The following is a 22,003-nucleotide window of genomic DNA, read 5'->3' as shown; positions in this document are numbered from 1 at the left end:
TCACACCTGCAAAGACCTTTTTCCACCTAAGGTAGTGTTTACAGGCTCCAGGGATCTGGATCTGGTATCTTTGGGGGCCACTATTCAGGCTACTACAACATTTTTATATATATTTACTTTATGCCAGGCTAGATCCTAAGTACTTAAAAAATGTGAAATTTTGCTCACCAACAGTTTACAAGTCAGGTGTTGTTATTCTCATTTTTCAGAAGGCAAAACTGAGGCAGAGAAAGGTTATAACTTGCCCAAGCTGGGCCACACCCACATGTTCTCGTCTAATTATTTAGAAATCAATAACAAAAGATTTCACTTTTTATTCCAAATAAATTTCAGATTTATGGGAATTCTACAGTGCAGCACACAGAGTTCTCATATATCAACTTTTACCTAGATTCTTCCAATGTTAACATTTTAACACGTTTGCTTTATCTTTTTCTGTATAAATAATTTTTTTCTGAAGCTTTTGAGATTAAGTTGCATAGATAATGTCCCATTATCCCTAAATACTCTAGTGTGTATTTCCTAAAATTCAAGAGCTTTTTCTTAAATAACCACAGTACAATGATCAAACTCAGGAAATTAACATGGATATGATGCTATTATCTAACCTACAGACCTTACTCAAATCTTACCCATTGTCTCAAAAATCCCATTTTTTAATCAAGATTCAATCTGAGATTATGTAACATTTACTTGTCACATTTCTTTAGTTTTCTTTAATCTGAAACTTTTGACAAATTTAAGTTGGTTATCTTGTAGGGTGTCTTTCAATTTAGATTTTTCTGATATTTCTTTTTGATTAGGTTCATATTATTGCTTCTTGGCCTTTTGGCAAAGATCAAGTGTGATTAGGTTCAGATTATACATTTTTGGGAGGAATACTACATAATTGATATTGTATCTTCAGTCCACGATAACACAATATACAAAATATAAAATTGCCTCATTAATGGTGATACCAACACAAGCATTTTATTTTATTTTTTAAGATTTTATTTATTTATTTGACACAGAAAGAGATTACAAGTAGGCAGAGAGGTAGGCAGAAGGGGGCAGGAAACAGGCTCCCCGCTGAGCAGACAGCCTGATGTGGGGCTCGATCCCAAGACGCTGAGATCATGACCTGAGCTGAAGGCACAGGCTTAACCCACTGAGCCACCCAGTTGCCCCAACACAAGCATTTTTAAAAGGAAATAGCATTTATTAAAATTTGAATGTGTCCTTTAAAAAAATATTTTTAAACAGGTCAGAGGTCAAAGTCATAAATGTTTAAATATTAGCACTGAAAAAGAATGTGTGTATGCACGTTTATGTACACACACACACACACACTCCTGAATTGTGGGATGTAGTGAAAGATAATTAAACTTAGAGCAATAAATGTTTATGTCAGAATAGAAAAAATGTTAAAACATGGATGAAATGTTCAGTTTGTGAAATAAGAAAAATAACAGAATAAACTGCCAGAAATCAGGAGAACATATAATGAGAAGGGCCAAAAGGATCGAATTGCTTTTTTTTTTAACTTAAGGATTTTCTTTCTTTATTTGACAGAGAGAGAAAGATCACAAGTAGGCAGAAAGGCAGACAGAGAGAGAGGGGGGAAGCAGGCTCCCTGCTGAGCAGAGAGCCTGATGTGGGGCTCGATCCCAGGACCCTGAGATCATGACCCGAGCTGAAGGCAGAGGCTTAACCCACCGAGCCACCCAGGCACCCCAATTCCCAGCTCTTTTAATGAAGTTATAATATTAATATGAAAGCCAGACAAATATGAAAAAGATTGCAAACCAATTTCCTAAATATAGATGCAAAAATTCCAAATAAAATACCAGCAAATTGAATTCGGCAGTACAAAGATAGTGAAATATGACCAACAACGTAAGGTGATTTCATTCTAAAAAGTCATAACTAAACTAAACAAGATCTCTGAAATCTTTAGACTTCATGCAGTATGTACTTCAATATGTATGTACTCATAGCCATTTTGGAATATACCAGGCATGCAGTCTCCTTGGGTTCTTTGCTCAGGCTAGTCTGCCTTCTCCCACAAAGCCGAAAGGCTTCCCCAAGACAATTCAAAACCTCTCTCCACACCCACTATGAGTATACAAGCCTACACACATTGATTCCCCATCCTCCTTACCTAGCTTCGTCCCGCACCCCTCACTGCATATCATAAAGCACTTATGCTATGTTACTCTTTCTTTCTTCTTTTTTAACCTGTCTCCCTCCTTTGCTTGCCTCACCTTTCCCCAGCTCAAATGTAAGCTCTACGGAGGCAAAATCTTTGGTCCCTTTTTCACTGTAGTCTCTTCTTCTTTCCCAGAAGAGTAAACAGCATGTGGTTAGCACTCAATAAATGTACACAATGCTATATCTAGAAACTTTTGTAGTAAGGAAAACAAGTTTGCCTTATATCCTTTTAGGATTATCATTTGTAGTACCCATTTCGCTGGCTTTTCAGATACAGGTAAAAGGAGAGGGCAAAGTTGTAATATGCCATCATCACGTTAACATGGATTCATTTAATATGTTTGTGTTCGTGCTGGACACAATGTTTCATTTCTAGATATCTCTACATAAACCTCTACAGAAAGAATTACATTCCAAGAGGGAATTTAAATTCTGTCCACATGTATAGTTTTCATCATGAGGTGCGTATCAAAGTACAAAGTAGTGAGCCCTTTAACATTTTTTAATTGGAATAGTTTCCAACATATTCAATAAAGAGCTTTGACAATTTCCTCTGACACTGTAACTACAGATCAAAGCAGCAGAATCCAGGACCATCTAAATCTCAGATAACTTGGTATCAACAGAGTTTAAAAAATTAGAGTACAACCTAAGTTTATTGCATTCTCATAAGGTATTACAATAAATCTCTTCTACATGGCATCAGCACCATTTGTCTGGTGTCACCACTGATGTTCACCCCATATAAAGTTCAGTTCTGTCGTATTTCAATGCAATAAATGATCCAATGAGAGGAAGTCATCTATTTAGGGCAGGACCACATTTGAGGAAATTGAGAAACAGTCATAACATCTGTATTTACTCCCAGTGCATGGGGGACCGGCACAAAGACAACTCAGAATGGCAATGTCATTACGTGTGTTCCCCCCATGCTACTGCCGGAAACCATGAAAGAACAAGAAATTAAAATCTAGCTCACTGTGTTGTGAAATGAGCTGATTCTACATGAATCAGTCTCTCTTTTACTCTACTCTCTTGGGTTCCAACCTTATCTAGCACACATAGGACTAGAACATCAAGTTGATATAAAGTGAAGTCTAAAAACTGTGCTCCACTATTTTGAAAGTTTGGAGTACGCTGGGTTTTTGTTTTTGTTTTTGTTTTTTTTCAATGAATTTTTCCCTGTGCCTAGAAACAGAGTTTCATTCCATTATCTTCAGTCTTAGGTGTCAAATATAAGAGGACACAACCCAAGTTGAAGTAGTAAAAGCTAGAGCTCAGAAGTTTGGAGATTGCTACAGGATTTGGTCAGAATACAACTGCTTTCTAACTTGGGTGGAAGGGAACATACTGTGTATGCTTGCACATCGATCCCTCCCCATGCTACCAACCCACTGAAAACGACCACCCACAATAATCAACGAGCCCACGTGTGAAAGCAAACAAAGTATCGCTCAGGTCACTGTGGTTTCACCATTTCAACAACAAAATGAGAAAGAAAAAGGCAATGTGTTTTTCATAAAACTAAGTTTATTTTCATTTCAAAATCATAATTCAAAAGTCATTTTAAATGATTCTGAGATTATGTTCTTACTTTTTGGGTGCTAAATTGTCTTTTCTCCTATGTAATGATGCTAAGAGCAGACCGTACTTTGGCTCTTCCTATTTTTGTTTTACATCCTTAGCTAGCAAAACTAAAGGGTAGAAACACCTCAACACCTAAACACGGCAATTACTTCTTTTTTTTTAAAACAAATCTCCTGGTGCTTAAAACTCAGAGCTTAGGAACCACAGCTTTCATAAAGACCTACCTTCTGTGTTACATGTTTCACAATACTGAATTATCTCTTGGTGATTTCCCTCAAGTTATGGAGCAGGATAAAAGTAAGTCTTAATTTATAGTAAGCCGGTGTAAAAACAGCCTTAATTTCAAGCACCAAAGAAATACATTTACAATCATCACTGTGGTTATATCATCTTTTATTAAAACTAGTCAGACTGCTATCTACAGGGTATCGATTTCAAAGTCTAAGGTCACTTCTCTGTTACCATTACTCTTTTAGGAATAGCTTGTGGTCACACATGGGAACAGGACTGGTGCAGTGCAGAGACAAAAGAGGCTGGGGTCCAAGCAGGCCACTCTCCTGGGTCAGGGTTTTAGCGGCACAATAGGTGACTGCTCATCTCAATGTATTTTTTGGCCCATTTACCTTTATAAATCATACCATATAGCTTTCGGTATTTACGTGCATTTAAACTGAGAAGAAATATGTATTAGAGGAAAGCATGTATTAGTGGGCTCCATGTGTCAAAAGGAACTTTCATGTTTCCTGTATTATTTTTACATCATTAGCTACCTTTGAGAACAAAAAGTTCCACAGAAATATACACATTGGGACATACTTTTAGAAAACCTCACAGCAATGCTTATTACAATGTGTCCTCCTATAAGTGAATCAATTAATCTCCGCTCCCTCCAAGTGTTTACAAAAAAAAAAAAAATGGAGCTCGCCATTACTTTTTAAGTTATAATTCAGAGAAAATACAAGAACCATCACCATCCGGGCCAGAGCAAACCACTGAAGTGTTATATCTGACTCTGTCATTCCGTGATTTGCCAAAATCACGTTTCTTCCCATGACACTGTTCTTGTTAGTATTATTAGTTCTATGTCCATTGGATAGGAGCATTTACATTAAATTTCAAAATAACTCCTGGCAGTATTCAAAATGTATGTCCAGAACTGCTGAACACAATTTCTGCTTTCGTCCCAATTATGACAACATTTAGCCTTATTAGTAACTGATCAAACGACAACCGCAGACTTTGGAGACGGGTGGGTGCTTTGCCGTAAACACACGTAGGCTGGCACACTGGGCCAAGCTACTCAGCGAGTTACCAGTGCTTAGTTCTTCTTGTTTTTCTTCATATAGCGAGCCCGTGTGGACTTGCCCAAATTCATGGTGATTTTAAAATATAGCCAGGTAGGCATGATTGAAATTACTGAGTCCTAGGGAGAGAAATGGGGAGATATGTCATGACAGCCTACAATTTGGGCTAACTGAGAGCATCCGATCTTATGTTTTACTCTATTGTTTCGTTGGTCAAGTTTAAAGTTCTTGGGTGTTTAAAATAAAACACAGATGCCTCATTAGTAAGTCTAGACAACATATAGATGCTAACACACCACATGCTATTTTGCGACCTAACAGGAAAGAAAACTCCAAACCAAAGAGCTGATTGGAGACTTGCAAGTCTACATACCATAAGAGAATGGACCAGGTATCCGGTGGTTCGGGACTGCAAGCCCACAGTTTTCAGTGCAGACTTCACATATGTCTCCGCAGACGGTTTATCCAGAGTTGGCTTTCGGATTTTCGACAGCTTTGTAGCTACGTAGTACGGCAGAACACTCTAGAAGGGCAACAGCCCATCACCACCACCACAAGAACAAAAACAAAAAATATGCTCTTGATTAGTTAGACCACAAACTGAGAATTGCTTGATTGCTCTTAGTGGCAGAAGCATAGAAACATTTTGGTGAGATCTAAAGTCAGCTTGAGAGAGTACATGATGGCATAAAATCAACTGTAATACAGCAATCTATCAATGAAACAATTTGAGACTTAGAAAGTATTAAACATAAGCAGAAACAGACCTTTTTGTACCTTTTAAAAAGAAGGCACTTAAACAAACCTGGAGAGCGGTGGTTCTGGAAAGGATACTCTTTCCATTCTTGACTAAACTGAATATTGTTACAAAACCACCAGGAAGGTTTTTGACATTTTATCCTCCCAAAGAGATAATGCTCATTTTCCTTCTAATTTGTGGTTCCTTAAGATAGTTCTAACAGCTTTGATGCCTCTAAAAAATAAGCATTTCCCCTCTCAGAGTCTAGCTACTACTCTTCCTTTCCTAGTTTCTTACCATTGTGTCTGAGTCTTATAAACTTTGCTGCTGATAGGATAGGATCTTCCCCCAGCACACCATTTTTTTTTTTCTTTCTTCGTTGTGGGGAGAGACCCTAAAACCACATGGAAACAGCCTGGGTAACCAAGAGACCCTTGAGGGGAGTGGCGTGGGAGGACAGATTTGAACATGACCTGTCAGAAGGACTTAACTAGTGTCAAGTTCTTTAGTGCTCAGGCTTGACACATTTGGATAGGATTCAACATAGAACATGAGGAGACCCTACTCCAACGGGTCCTGACTCATGACATAAGAGGTTCCTTCTGCAGTTTGAAGTAGGTTGGGCGATCATTCATCAAAGAGTGAATGTATTCCGTTTCCCACATGTGCAGGAAAGGAAAGGGTATTGAGGACAGTGATGTTTCTGTTAAAGAGGAGGATCTAATACCTGGTGGTCAAAATAAAAAATTTCACTAGAGGTAGAAATAAAATTGAGATATGTCCCAGAGGAGGTGTTTCCTTCCTGCTGAGAGCTGGAAGGAATGTTCCCATGTCTCTTTGGGGTTTTTGCTTTTAGGTTTTTGAATTTTTCCCACTCCAAGTATGAGTCAAGGAATATATTCCACCCTCATTAACATGGGGGCTGAAAGTCCAGCCTGCCTGGTAAGAACCAAGAGCCCAAGGGCCTAAACACGGTCCTTCTCCATCTTTCTATTATGTGCCGGCAGCCACAAACCCACACTAAGTTAATTAATGTCCCCCAAGTACCTCAATACCTGGGCTACCTTTGATTAGGTGATTCTTGGTTTTTGAGAATTTACCCCTATCCATGCAACCCCCACTTAACTGAGCAAAAATACTTTGTCAAAAAGGTATTTAATTTTAAAGCCATGTGGCCAGGATACAGTATGACATGAAGAGTTCCCTGAGACTCTAACAATGGGTGAGGAATGAAAACCGTTTGCCAAGCTGAGTGGCAAACAAAACAAAAGAAAGCATATGCCTATGCACCATCTTAAATAATGAAGGAAAACAAGCAAGCCGTGTCACATCTCTGTTTCAGATTTCCCGGTTAATAAGAAAAGTGAAGATTTAAAACCCCATTTCCATCTATGGATCACGAGCCACTGAGGGTTCTGTAAAGTTCTGAGTGTCTCAGGATGAAGATGGTCTGATAATTATACCTTCCAATTACATCTTGATATTATCACCCTCCCTCTCTCTGTAGATACATGGCATAAGTTGGACTATTAGCATCCTGCAGAAGAATTAAGTGGCACTGCCCGGATGAACCACTTGATGGTGCAATAAGTTCACTCACCATTCAGCTAAACCATCCAGAGAGCCTGGGGAACCTCCTAGCTCCGGGAAGTGGAGGCAAGAGACACACGCCTAGGAATCCCAAGTCGAGCTATGTTTTTCCAATGAAGAAACTTAAATTCTGTTCTGGAAAGGTTTTTTATTTCCACCAATGGCTTAAAATCAAGGCAGTTAATGTGGTCTAGCAGAGGATGCAAAGGATTCAAAGATGAAATACTTTAGAGTGAAGTGTTAAAGTGGAGGACTTTGCCAGGTAAACAAACAAAGGAAGAACATTTTGGGTAATGAGAACAGTGGGGACAAAGAAAAAGAGAGAGAGCACAAGGTCCTCGGGCAACTGCAAAGCTGTTCAGTATGGTTCAGGAGTCAGAAATGTGTGAAGCACGGGGCGCCTGGGTGGCTCAGTGGGTTCAGCATCTGCCTGCAGCTCAGGTCATGATCTCAGAGTCCTGGTATCAAGCCCTGCATCCGACTCTCTGCTCAGTGGGGAGCCTGCTTCCTCCTCTCTCTCTCTCTGCCTGCCTCTCTGCCTACTTGTGATCTCTGTCAAACAAATAAAATCTTAAAAAGCAAAAAAAGAAATGTATGGAGCAGTGGCAGGACAAAAGCTAAATGGAACAGAAAACTAAACCCAATCACGGGACAGTAGTGATTTCTAGAGTATCAGCTCTATGCAGCCATGGTCTTATTCACCATCATATGGCCAAAGCTCAGAGCAGCCCCTAGCACATAGGAGGGACGCACAGATCTGCTGCGTGACTTGGTAACAGAACTCCTCAGTGTGCACGGCACTGAAGGAATTGCATCGGGACCCCCTTCCACTGCTGCAGTACAGATAATTAATGATGCCAGGAAGTTCACAATATAATATGGTGTAAAATTTTAGATATTATTCTGAAGCTTAAGCAAGATCACCTATCTAAACTAAGACAAACGTACAGGTCTAGCTACTTTCCAAGAATTTAAAAAGGAGTATTTTAAGGTATGTGTCAAAGTAAAGAAATACCCCAAAGTGTCATCTAGATACATCCTTAAAGAAGTCACCAAAAACACAGTAAACAATAACTAAATTAATCCATTTTCCTCCCTACTCATGGAAATATTACAGTGAACAGGTTGGGAATATAGTCACCCTTCTACAGGAAGTATTTTGTGGCAGAACAAATTTTACAAGTTGCTTAAGCTCAAAACTTTGCCATTATAAAGATTCCTGCCTGGAAACAACCTGGACCTTCACAACCACAGGTGTAGGCAAGTGCTCTGGTCTTCCAGTTTGGAATCCCAATGTGAAAATAATTAGGCCAGAAAGCAAAGCTGTTGTTTTGTCCTTGTTCAGCTTGCTTTTTAAATTTTATTTATTTATTTTTTAATATTTTATTTATTTGAGAGAGAGTGAGCACCTAGGCAGAGGGAGCTGCAGAGGGAGAGGGAGAAGCAGGGAGCTTGATTGGCGGGTGGGCGAAGGTGGGGAGTTTGCAGGGGGAGCCTTGATCCCAGAACCCTGGGATCACTACGTGAGCTGCAGGCAGACATCTAACCGACTGAGCCACCCAGGTGCACCCCAGTGTGTTTTTTAAACAACAATCCCTGGAAACAACGTGCATCTTTTTTTCCTCCCCTACTGGAGTAGCTTGCTTAGGTAATCTGGTCCTTACAAAACAATTTAGGGGCCTGACTCAGAGTAGGAAGGCTACTTAATAATAGCATCACTGTATACTGGAAAGATGGACACCACAGGGCACCTGGGTGGCTCAGTGGGTCAAAGCTTCTGCCTGCGGCTCAGGTCATGATCCCAGAGTCCTGGGATCGAGCCCCTGCTCACAAGGGAGTCTGCTCCCCCCTCCCCCTGCCTGCCTCTCTGCCCACTTGTGATCTCTGTCTATCAAATGAATAAATAAAATCTTAAAAAAAAAAAAAAAAAGATGGACACGAAATACTGCGTGGCAGGCATTCAAGAATCAGATACTGAACATCATAATTTCAGGTGGTAAAGCATCTCTCATGTTGGTACCTGTACTAAACATGCCTTCTTGAATTTAAAAATGACCAGAACAACTCACAACCAGGCTTTGGAAAACGTGGATCCAAAGGACACCGGACTCCAGGCATTTGCACAATACAGAATTCTGGACACGATGTCTGATCTGCCTTTTGTGAGCATCAGTTCACCAGTGTGACCAGCACACATTCTTCATGCAGAACTGTGGCTCTGCGGAGGCATCATTTAGAATACCTTTTCTCCTTATGTGTGTCTGTTCATCTTTCAGGATCTCAGGATCTGAGATCCTCCAGAAGACCCATAACTATGTACACAGAATGCAGTTTGGGGAGCTGGTGTTCCTTTACTTGCAGGCCATGAGATGAGCATTTCCACAAAAGGGCTCTTCCTTATCTCATCACTCTGATGGGGCAGAGATCCCTGGTTACATGGCATTGAGCAAACAGCCCCACAGTAACATTACATATAAACCTTAACGCCTAAGCCCCAAATGAAGGAGTTAAAATGTACTATGTTCTGTACAAAGAAAATCCTTGATAAAGACTGGCTGGGTGGTAATCTCACAAATGGCCTACCTCCAAATACGTGGAATTTATTTGTTAACATTCACATAACAAAAGGAAAAACTGTGTACAGCACGAAAAAAAACAGTTACTTAACAAACATTTCCTGAGCACCTACTAGGACACTGTTGTCAGCAGTGGACTACATTTGTGAACAAAAGCAAAGTCCCTAATCTCATACAGCTTAAATCTGGGGCGGGGGGTGGGACACAAAGACTATAAACAAGTAGTAAAACATGATACTACATTGGGAGGTGATGATAAAAAGGAAAAAAGAAAAATAAGGACAGAGTAAGGACGGGGTGACAGACGCTGTTCCTGCAGGTGACTAAGAAAGGCTTCTCTGATGTGGTGACATATAAGCAAAGATTTCAGTGAGGGGAGAGAGCTAGCAAAAAGTCTATCTTGGTAAAGATCCTTTTCAATGAAAGAACAGAAGTGCAAAGGTCCTGAGGCAGACATGCGTTTGAAATGTTTGAGGAACTGCAAGGAGGCCAGAAAAATAGCAAGGGATGAGAAAATGTGGGATGTGTGACATCAGAACATAGTAGGTCATAAGAGCTCATGATTTAACTCTGAAAGAAATTAAAGGGCACAGGAGAATTTTTGAGAAGAAAAGTGAAATGACCTGGATTTAGCTTTAAAGAGATCACTCCGACTGTTGGGAGCAGACTGTGTGGACTATAGGCAAGGATGGGAGGAGGGGAGGCTGGGTAGGAAGGTACTGCTGGGTAGGAAGGTACTGCAAAATATTCAGAGCACACAATCACAATGGCTTAAATTAGCGGTAGCAGTGGTGGTCCCAGGAAGTGGTCAGATAGTGGATTATGTTTAAAGGATACTGAAGTCAACAGGATTTCCCAATGCACTGAATTTGGGGTATGGGAGAAAGAGGTAGTAGGGTATGAGGTGGGGGAATGTCAGTTTTGAAATCACGTGGACTTGACCACTTACTAGTTGTCTGATCTTGACCAAAATACTGAGCTTTAAGTTTTTTACTTTGCAGCTGGGGGATATAGCATCCTTCTTACTTTACTATTATGAGGATTAAATAAAATACTGTCAGTGAAAGTGTGTGGGGTTTGAATTCTGGTATTTTCTAAGGTGTATAATGTTTATATTTTCTGGAATAAATTTAGAAAGAAAAACTTGGCTGAATTTTTATATCTTGTAAAAAGTGGAAGAACGCCGTATTTATAGAGTGACTCCTGAGGTAACCACCTGTTAGTTCTTTCTGGACTTACTCCGACACCTTATAATTATTACCTCTTAAGGTTTTATTTCTTGTGATTTACCACTGTTGTAAAGAGTCAAGTAAAGTGGATGTTACCAATGACAAACATGGAGATTCACGTGGCTGGAAGGGATCAGAGTCTGATGACCTCCAACAGGACTAAAGTTAAAATTCTTAAGCCAGTTCTCAAAGTTGGAGCAGTTATGGTGCAGATACGATTATTTCTCGGGAGAATTATATTGCTTTATAGTTCTACTTAGATTCCATCTGCACTAGCAGAGAAAGACACAGTCCATTGCCTTCTTTTATTGGCTTTGGCAATTAACAAGAAGAATGGATGAAGAATTTGGTTTTCAATCCTGATAGCCGCTTCTCAGTATTTAGCTTCCTAGGTCTTTGAAGCCCCAAAGATCTCCATGATTATTCAAAGCTATAAAATATTTAACAAAATATAAAAGAGAACTATCTTCTTTCATTTAAAAAAAATTGAATTTTATTTTTCCCTCATCTCAATGTGTCCTATTTATTTTCTAAATTTATTCTGATTAAAAACTACATTTAGATGAATTAACGAAACCACCAACTCTCATCACCCAAGAGTTTACCAAAGCACTGGAAGGCGGTAACTTAAGAGAAGGGGGCCCAGTGAATGTCCCCATTACAGTAAGTTCACATCTAAACAGAGTATTCTTCTGCAATCTCATGCTAAAAATGAGAAAACCCATTTCAGTTTCAGGTCAGGTGAAACCACAACCACCTTCTCTGGGTTTCGTGGTCTCGACCTGTGTCCTCGTCTGTCCTCTGGTAAAGAGTCAGACAAACTAAACCCTAAGGGATGGTTTCAGTTAGCAAATGGTCTCCTTGTTGATAGCATTTCCAGAGACTTGGTTTCCCAGCTCCAAGGAAGAAAACTATATGGTGCAGAGAAACACCCCCATGAGAAACAGAAAGAACACAGACTTTGGAGTTATTCAAACCCAGGTTAAAATCCAGAGATGGGCAAGTTCCCCACACTTCCCCACATTCGTGAACACATCACCCCCCTCTAATTTCTCCATAGCGCTCTCACTGGATACTGTCGTGAATGAGAATTCTTGTATCTGTTTACCTGTTTACTGTCGGTCTCCCAACTAAACATAAGTTTCTACCACATCCATCTCTCTCCGTCTTTTTGCCATTGTATCCCCAGGTACAGACTACCAGGTACCCTCTAAATTTGTCTACATCGAAGAAATGCGGCTCACAATATATACCTCTAGTTTTGGACTTACTATCTTTCTAATGTGTTTAAATACCTGTCTTTTCTTTCTTTGTGTGCCTTGAGGACAAGGATGGTGTCTTATTCACTTCGTTACCTCCCTGCCTGCCCAAGGACCTGGCAAGTAGCAGGCATTTGTGGTCTGACACACTAGACGGACTTTACACAAGTGACACAACTCCTATTGCTTCTTTGTTTCCTAGCTGTAAAATGGAACTAGGTTGAGGTCTATCTATCTCAAGAAATATAACAAAATAGTGGAAAACATGGAGCATATTGTACATACTCAATAAATGTAAGTTTCTTTCCTCTCTTCTTCACACTTGGATATCAATTCCATTTCTGGCATTCTTACACCTGCCCCATTATTTGTCCCCACTTGCCAAAAGGGGAGACTAGGGCTCAAAGTAAGGAAGCGGCTTTCTGTCGGTCAGATGATGATCACCGACTGGTGATATCAGAAGTAAAACCTGGGTTTGCTGATGCCAAGCCCAGTGTCCCTTCCTCACTGCCCCCAAGCATACCAGTGATAAATGCGGTCTGCATAAAACCATGGTCTGGATTGAGGAAGCCGAGACTTCTTGCACAGAACTGACCAACTACCCACTCATGAAGCAGGGCTTCATGAATTCTTTATCATCAAAAACCTCTTCCTAAGACAGGTTGGTGAGGAATCATCAGAGGATGCTAAACCTAGGGAACACTAAACTGACAGGGAGACAGGATATCTGCTTGGTCTCATAGTGCTTTCCCACGGACTGCTTAGCAGTGCAAGAAGAAAAGACAGTAACTCTACAGCAGAAAAACTGGGGGGAACCTTGAGTGAAGCAACCAAATCAACAGCAGCAACGAAGGGCAGAGGGCTATCGTGTGTCTCCGGATACGATGTCCCGAGAAAGATATAAAACCACGCGTGCCATTTTGGCCAGAAAAGCATAACGTGATATCAACTATGAGGAAGCATCAGATAAACCCCAAATAAGCAGTGTTCAATCAAAAGGAGCAGGACGCGTACTCTGCTCTTTAAAAATGTCAATGTCATAAAAACAATAAAAAGCTGCGGATTTATTCCAGATTAAAGTAAACTAAAGGGACGGGACAACTATGGAGTACCCGATCCTAGGCTGAATTCTTAACTGGAGGATAAAAAATGCCATAAGAAATATTATGGAGTCAAAAACTAGAACACAGATGGTAAATTAGATAAAAATATGATGTCAATGTTAACTCTGAAGTTGATAAGTGTGTTGTGGTTATATAAGAGAATATCCTTATTCTTTGGCAGTGCGCACCGAAGTATTTAGAGGTAAAGAACCATGATGTATGCAACTTACCTTTCAGTAATAGAGCAAATGGAGTAAGTTATGTAACATTAAGTGAATCCGGGTAGAGGGGTCTAGAATGTTCTTTGTATTATTCTTATTCTTACAGCTTTTCTATAGATTTGAAATTATTTCCAAATAAGACATTTTTAAAAAACAAGGCAGCTTGTGAAGGTTTCACAGAGTAAGCGTTCAAGAAGTATGACTCAGGAAGTTGGCTTAGTCTTAGCTCCTTATACATTCATTCATGGCTAGTTGGTACCTGGCAGACAGAAGGAGCCAGGACGGAGGCCACCCACTAGCCAATCGGATCACTTATGATTTTGTCCTTTGAAAGTGTTAAGCGTAATTCTGACTAGGCTTTAATTATAAGGCAGTAATGAGAACAGAGAGTCCTCACCAACATACCAACAGCACACTTTTGATAAGGCTTACTCAAGAAAGAACTTCTTACTCTCAATTCAAACATAATGGACAGAATTTATCAGGTCCAAAATTCACCTTTTTTTCATTTGCTATCTCCACTGTTCATTTACATTTCCACAAAATGCTTATTTCATGACAAATCTGAATCTATGAAGGAAAATTTAAATATCCTCACAAAATTATGGAAAAGAAGTTGAGGGAAAGATGGAAAGGGAAAAGCAAAGGAAAAATATTAAGAAGAAATTAATACAAAACAACCTAAATTCAAAAAAACATACTCTCTTTCTCTCCCCAAAGAGCAATCTGATATACCTTCACATGGAGGAAGACCTAAAAATGATAGCTTTCCTTCCAAGGATTAGAAGAAACTGAAATATGGCAACACAGCATTAGCCTGGAAGCCCTCTAGATACAGAGGTTGAAAATTCAAGACCAGAGCCTATGGGAGCAAGAGAAGAAGCTCAAAGGGCCTTTAAAATGAATGTCTGTGTACCGAGAAGCACGGCCATGCATAACCAGAGTCTTCCCTGATACCAAGCAATAAGCAGGTCCCTAGTGTGCCCCAAATTACATGTGCCACTAGCAACCACAGACACAAACAAGATTAAAAAATAAAAAAAAGAAAAAATCCAGATCTCAAGGATATATTGAAGTGGGCGAAGGCAGGGGAGCCAGAGAGTATCGGGCCGAGGTCGTAAGCAGAACGAGGAGAGCAGAAGGAAAATCATATCGTGTAGCTGAGATTTGGTTTCCCAGGGCAGGTGAAATGTGGCCTGAGCCTTGAAAGACGGACAGGGGTCATCGGCTCCAGCGTGAACCGAGTGGGGAGACGGGGAGCGGGGAGAAGAGGAGAAAGGCGCAACGGCCAAGGAGCCAGTCCGCCGAGAGCGGAGTATGTGTTGGACACCCCAGGCCCACTCTGGCCGGACGCAGGGAGGGATGATGAGTGGCAAGAGAGGCGATGGCCTTCTGGAGTCAGAATTCAATCTCAAACCCGGCAGGCAGCCGCTGGAGGACTAGGCAGGAAAGCCATTTTACCTGACTTGGCTTCTAGCAAGACCATCCGGGAAACAGTATGTGGGGTGGAGTGGAAAAAAAAAAAAAATTGCCAGTAAATAACTCCCGGTCCAAAAAACAGGCAGACATAAACCATCACCAAAAAAAAAAACAATAATTTTTAACTCTGAGCTTTATTTGGACCAGCTATTTCTGTCCCTTTGGTCAGAACTAGTATGACATTCTATTCTACTTCAGCATTCTGGTACGTTCACACAGAAACGACAGCTGTACTTTCCTTCCCAAACATGTGAGCTTTTATTTCTTTTTTGCCAAATTCACGCTACATTTAAACCTCAAATGAATGCATTCTGAAGGAAGACAATGATCAATGAAATGACATAATTAAGAATTCATTATTGGGGAAAAACAAGTTTATCAAAGTTACACATTTCAAAAAACAAACTGTTACTGTTTTTGGAGTAGCTTCTAATCACGCCAGGCTAATAGGCAGAGAATATGGAGAAAAGATCTTTGAGGGAAAAAAGCTGTGGGAATGAGGGAGGAGACAGTCTCATCTATTCAGAGAATTTCAGAAATCGCTCGTCTGCGCTCACAGAGTCTAATACTCCCTTTTGTCATTCAGCCACTGGCAGCTTCTGGCCATGCTGCCTCAAGGCCACCCGCTGATGGATCGGTGAGATCCTACTGAGTCTCAGCAGGTGTTTAAAAATTATGAAATTAATAACTTGATTACAACAGATTCCTCAGAATGAGGAAATGGCACGACACTGTGTGGCACGTGATACCCTACATTCCACGTGTGCTTTATCAGCTCCTTGTCACTGAAATACACCACATTCCACACGGCAGACTTCAGCTACTTGCACTGAAATGACAGGGTCAGGGGAAGAAGGGGGAGTGTGGTAGTTCAGTGTAAAATTCAGGGTTCTCAAAAACCTGTCTTCCTCCCCGCTATGTATGCTGCGTATTAATGGGAGGCTGCAAATCAGAAGAACATCAAAGGGCTATGATACTTAAGGACCGCAGGCGCGAGACCTCAGGAAGCAGAATCTAGGTGGCCCTGGAAGATGAGGACACATTGACCCTACTCTTCCCTTACCTACCACGCCATCTCACTGTGGGTGACTTAGCTGTGGTCTCCACCCATAGAATATAATGGCTTGGAAGCTAGATCCAGACACACTTCGGGCCACCTTGACCATCCAAGGATATGAGGGAAGAAATGGAACTGAGTCCGTAACTGCCCAAGCACAGATAGATGGCTGCAATGTGTTCAACGCTGCCCTAAAGGCCTCAAGTTAGGAGCCCAGTGATTAAAAACAAAGGCTTTGGTGCCAAATGGCCTTGGATTTGAGGCCTGGTTCAACATGGACAAGTGGCTTAACCTCTCTAACCCTGATTTCCATAAATTTATAGAAGATGATAATCGCACCACCTTATGAAGTCATTACGAGATAAAAATGAAATAAATGGATACATATAAAGTACTTAGCCCTGTGCGTGGAAAGTAACACTTCAAACATTAGCTATTACGATGACTGATCATCTGGGGCTTCGGGGCACAAAAACCGAAATATGAGGCTCGCAATAATGAGAGCCATGATGAACAATGGGGTGTGTAGAGAAGTGGGGGCAGGTCGTGGGTGGGAGTACGAAAGGGATGTGCATTGCAACTTCTCCTAAGATACTATTAAAAATGTGCCTAAGCAGGGAAACACCGTGAGCCATTATTTCTTTGTGTTGAACAAGGAGAGCTGCTCTGAGACAGGTAGTCATAAAACCCCCTACCTTTGCTCCCTCTCATATTTGGTATTATACTTTCACAGCGTTGTGTCTGTTAGCTACATAATAAAAGCAAAGGTCTCTACAAAGATTAAATCAAAATGGATCAAATGCCTAAATGTAAAAGCTAAAACCAAAAAACTCTTGAAAGAAAACGGAGAGCTTCACATTCGATTAGGCAACGATTTGCTGCATAGGACACAAAAGCACAGGCAACGAAAGGAAACGGACTACATTCAAATTAAAAACTTCTGTGCATCCAAGGGCACAGCCACAGAATGAAAAGGCAACCCACAGAGCAGGAGAAAATATTTGCAAATCATATACCTGATAAAGGGTTAATATCCAGAATATATAAAGAACTCTCACAATTCAACAATAAAGAGCTAACGACCCAAGTAAAAAAGGGCAACGAATCTGAACTGACATTTCTCCAAAGAAGATACAAAATGACCAATAACCAGCTGAAAGGGCACCGAAAAGGTGTTTAGCATCACGAATGAGGGAAACGCAAATCAAAACCACAACGACAGGCCACTTCCTACCCATTAGGACAGCTAGTATTTAAAAACAAAAACACAACAAAATAATAAGTATTGGTAAGGATATGGAAAAGTTGGAATCCTGATATGTTGTGGGAATACAAAATAGGTAATCTTCTAAAGAAAAGGTAAGGCAGTTCAAAGAAAAGATACATACACACAGACACACAGACACACACACACACACACACACACACACACACGCGCGTAAATAATTGCCACCTGATCCAGCAACTCCATTTCTGGGCACCTGTCCAAAAGAACTGAAAGCAGAGTCTCAAAAAGATAGGTGTACACCTCATGTTCACAGCAACGCTATTCACAGCAGCCAAAAGGTGAAAGCAACCCAAATGTCCAACAGCTGATGAACGAAGAAGAATCACAACACGGCGTGTATATACGACGGAATTCCATTCAGCCGTCAAGCAAAAGGGAAGTGCGACACAGCCAACAACATGGGCGAATCCTGAAGATGTGACACGAAGTGCAGTGAGCCAGCCGCAGAAAGACCAAGACTGGGGATTCCACCCATGTGAGGTCCCTCGAGTAGCCAGGTTCAGAGCCACAGAAAGTAGAATGGAGCGTGTCCAGGGCTGGGAGAGGGGGAAGTGAGGAGTTACTTTAATAGATACAGTGTTTCCGTTTGGGAAGATGAGAAAGTTCTGGAGAGGGATGGTACTGATGGTAGCACAACAGTGTGAATGTCCTTAATGCCACTGAACTCAATATCGAAAAATGATTTAAGTGTTTTCTGTTAGGTATTTTTACCACAATTAAAAAAAAAAAAAAAGAAAAAGAAAAGAAAACTCGCCACCACCCCAGAGTCATAGCCTTGCTCTGGAAAGAGAGGGTTTTATGCAGCCCTCCGCCTGCCCCTGCGATGCTTACCCTGTGGCTTTGGGAATGGAGTCACAGCACACCTTTCACACCTGGCAGCTAAGAGATACTGACAGTCCCAATTTTCTCAAAATAAAACTGTTAAGAAATAAAACCATGCACTTGGTCCTACTTTAAGTATCCCTACTTCAGAATTCTAGGGGATAATTTTTTTAAATCTAGACTTAAGTGCATAAAAGAAAAAGAAATCATGTCTTTAATGGTGTGCTAACGTCACACTCACTTCTTTAGGAATGTGATTTTCTTTCGTTGCCAAGACGGCAACAGTTGCTGTGGAAACCACACAAAAACAGGGATAGGCAACTGAGACAAACCCCACTCACCTGCACAAAGATACCCTTGCTCTTATATTCCTCATGGAGGCACTGAGAGAAGAAATCCACAAAAGCCTGGGATGGGGTGGGAGTGAGAAGGAAACACATACATTGCATCAATTGGTCTGATCAGTAGTCATGGCAACACAAATAACAAACTAACCATTTAACACTGAGTTCCTAATCATTCTTCTTATTTCCAATGCAGAAGAGACCTTAAAAAAAAACAAAAAACCCTCAAAACCTCAAGTTGTTTTTATCTGCCACTAAATTAAGTATTCTCTTACCAAATATAATCTCAAGATCAAATCTTGACTTAACCAGCAAAGGGTCTTTCATTTTTTTCAGAAAATTACTTTCCAAGAAGAAATGTTTTATTATATAACAAAGGCTCCAGTTCCTCCTCCCCACTTGCCATTCGAACGGAAACACAATATGAATTCTGTTCAACTCTCCTCTATAGGGATTTTGTTGTCAGTAAAGAAAAGAGCAAGCATCCTCTTGGTCCTTGGGGATGGAAAGATCCAAGAAGTGTAGGGATGAATGTGACAGCCCATCTTCTTCTGATAGAATACTTTTAAATCTATTTGTAAAATATAATGTCCCATTTTTCAAATATGGACTCCACCTCAGGCTTAAAATAATGTATCAATAATGACTCTGCTGGGGTCCCAATTAATCATAGTCTTATGCCCACAGAGCAGAACAGGGTGAGAAGCTTGGGTCCAAAAATCACTTCAAGAAACATGGTGTTCATCTTAAACCCACCTTCTGTATATTTCAGAGATACAGAAAGCAAGAAGATGGCAGGAGGGGGCGTGGTGCCTTGCTTTTTCAAAACAGTAGTCACTGTTCACGTTTTTCCGGTGGATACGGAGCCAAGGGAAAAAGAAGGCAAACATTTTGCTCTTTTCCTTCTCTGACATATCGCAAGTTCTTACTATACTTTGCTCATTTTCCCCTAAAAGCTTGTTTAATTTCAGCATCTCAATGGTTACTTTCATCTCAGAGATGTGTCGTATGCCTCAGCAACGGGTAAGAAGACACCATGGACCTGTCGGCAGCCGGAAATGGATTCTAAATTATTTTTCCTCCTAGTAATGTGAAGAGGTGAGTGGTGATATTGTATAGAATTATGACATCTTACAGAGTTCTAGAAAATCCTTGTCTCACTCCAGAAGTGACAATAAATACCTATGAATTCTGAATAATGTAAAATACTCACACTCTGATCCGGGCTGTCTTGTACCTACTATGTATATTTATGTCCTGACTGGTGGCAAATTCTTTCACTTAGCTCTGCAGAGTTCAAACTTTTGCTGGATGAGGAAGCTGACTCATTCATGAGCCAAATCCGCCATCATCAACATGTTCTGATCAACAGAGCTGACTGGCCTAGGCCAGCTCTCCATGGAAAGCACAAAATCAGGCATACCTTGTTTCCTTGTATTTCGCCTTACTGCACATCACACAGATTGTGTTCTTTACAAAGTGGAAGGTTTGTGGCAACCCTGCATCAGGCAAGTCTACTGACACCATTTTTCCAACAGCATATGCTCATTTCTTGTCCCTGCATCATATTTTGGCAATTCTCGTAATATTTCAAGTTTTTCGTTATTATTATATTTATTATGGTGATCTGTGTTCAGTGATTACCACATGTTGAGGACTCAGAGGACAGCAAATTTTAGCAATAAAGTATTTTTTAATTAAAATAGGTACATTGCTTTTCGAGACATAATGCTATTACACACATAATGCTATTGCACACATAATACTATTGCACACTTAAAAGACTACGGTGTAGTGTAAACATAACTTTTTTTTTCCACACAGACCCTAGTGTAAACGTAACTTTTATATACACTGTGAAAACAAACCACTCATTGGCCTTGCTTTACTGTGATATTCGCGCTATTGTGAGGGTCTAGAACCAAGCCTCTGGTAACTCAGAGGTACGCCTGTATCGGTTTTAAAACCAGCTGACTGCCAGGAAAATAAAGCATCTGTGAATCTGAGCTCTTAGTGCCTCATTCCTTTCCTTCCCAGTCCATTTGAAAACAGCCAAGAAGAGAACTCCAAGAAGCCTCTATAGTTATTTCTCATCATTCTTAGCCTGACATGATTGACTAAAAAATTGTTCACCTTGGTTGCAGAGTAGATGGCCAACAGTGGAACTGGGGCTATGCCACTGGCAGAGGAGATATTCAGAATTGCCCCTTTAGATCTGAAAAGGAAAATGCACCAAGTAAACAGAATGAAATCACAGACACAATGGCTTGTAAATTACAGTTCGTGACATAGAATTACTTTAAACAGAATATAACTGTTTTTCTAACAGACATCTCTCCTTGCCTTTCATAGCACATGATATCCTTGGTCAGTGAATGAGGCATAACTCAATCAACTAAAAATAGCTCTTGTCTGCGATTAGCTCATTTCTGCTTTAGTAATCCGGGGCATGACCAGATCAGAGCGACAATCTCCTCCGGTTGATCTCTCCTGTCAGAGGTCTTCTCTGGCCACATCACCAAGAATCCTTGCTCTTAGAAACACTCTCATAATCCTGGCCTGGTAGCACAAACTACCTTGCTGTAGTATTTAATCATCGCATATGTATAAATGCTTTTCTCCCTCGACAAAACCCTAAGTTTCTACACATCATAGCCCTTACCTTACACGTTTCCTCCAACACCCCTGCACAGTCCTGAGCATGTAACAGGTGCTTAATAAAATCTCCCAGTGACAAGCGAATGGTTATGTTCTGCCCTGCTTCTTCCTCCAGGCTGTTGCTACTTGGTTACAAAACAAAGAGTTGACTATAAAATTATGCAACTCTATAGGAGATCAAACCATATTCTTTGCCCAAAGGCAAAGCTCAATTTCTACTGTAACTTCTAGAGACTACTGAAAGGTCCAAGTCAGAAAGTTATTAGGAATTACTAATTTTACTAATAAATGAACAATAATTGGAGGAAAGCAATGCTGTAAATACACTAGTGGCCAGCAAGTACATCCAGTTTGGGTAAAGTTTGGAATTAGGGCTTTAGGAATTTTCAACAGAATTAAGAGCCACTCTTCCCCCAACAAATCCATTATTCTCAGGGTAGTGGGTGGGGTGTCAGTCCCCTTCATCTACTTCAAGCAAACCCTACCCACCTCCTGTCCTCCAGGTGAGGCTCCTTTCCTTCCACTCAGCTTCCCCTTGTTCTTCCGAATTTACC

At 40.6% G+C, this 22,003-nt stretch overlaps 1 protein-coding gene across 1 annotated transcript in view; it reads right to left on the bottom strand.

The window, feature by feature from the left end:
* Positions 1-3,703: 3,703 nt before the first annotated feature.
* HSD17B12 (hydroxysteroid 17-beta dehydrogenase 12) overlaps positions 3,704-22,003 on the bottom strand; it is a 161,110-nt gene continuing 142,810 nt past the window's right edge. Inside the window, exons 8-11 of the mRNA XM_059140306.1 lie at positions 20,925-21,006; positions 18,789-18,854; positions 5,458-5,607; positions 3,704-5,203 (exon numbers count right to left, since the gene is read on the bottom strand). Coding sequence (XP_058996289.1) covers positions 5,099-5,203; positions 5,458-5,607; positions 18,789-18,854; positions 20,925-21,006 — 403 coding nt within the window. The 3' untranslated portion in view covers positions 3,704-5,098. The remainder of the gene's footprint in view (positions 5,204-5,457; positions 5,608-18,788; positions 18,855-20,924; positions 21,007-22,003) is intronic.

The sequence above is a fragment of the Mustela lutreola genome, chromosome 1 (genome assembly GCF_030435805.1).
Source record: "Mustela lutreola isolate mMusLut2 chromosome 1, mMusLut2.pri, whole genome shotgun sequence".
Lineage (NCBI taxonomy): Eukaryota > Metazoa > Chordata > Mammalia > Carnivora > Mustelidae > Mustela > Mustela lutreola.
This window is presented reverse-complemented; position numbering and strand designations above follow the sequence as displayed.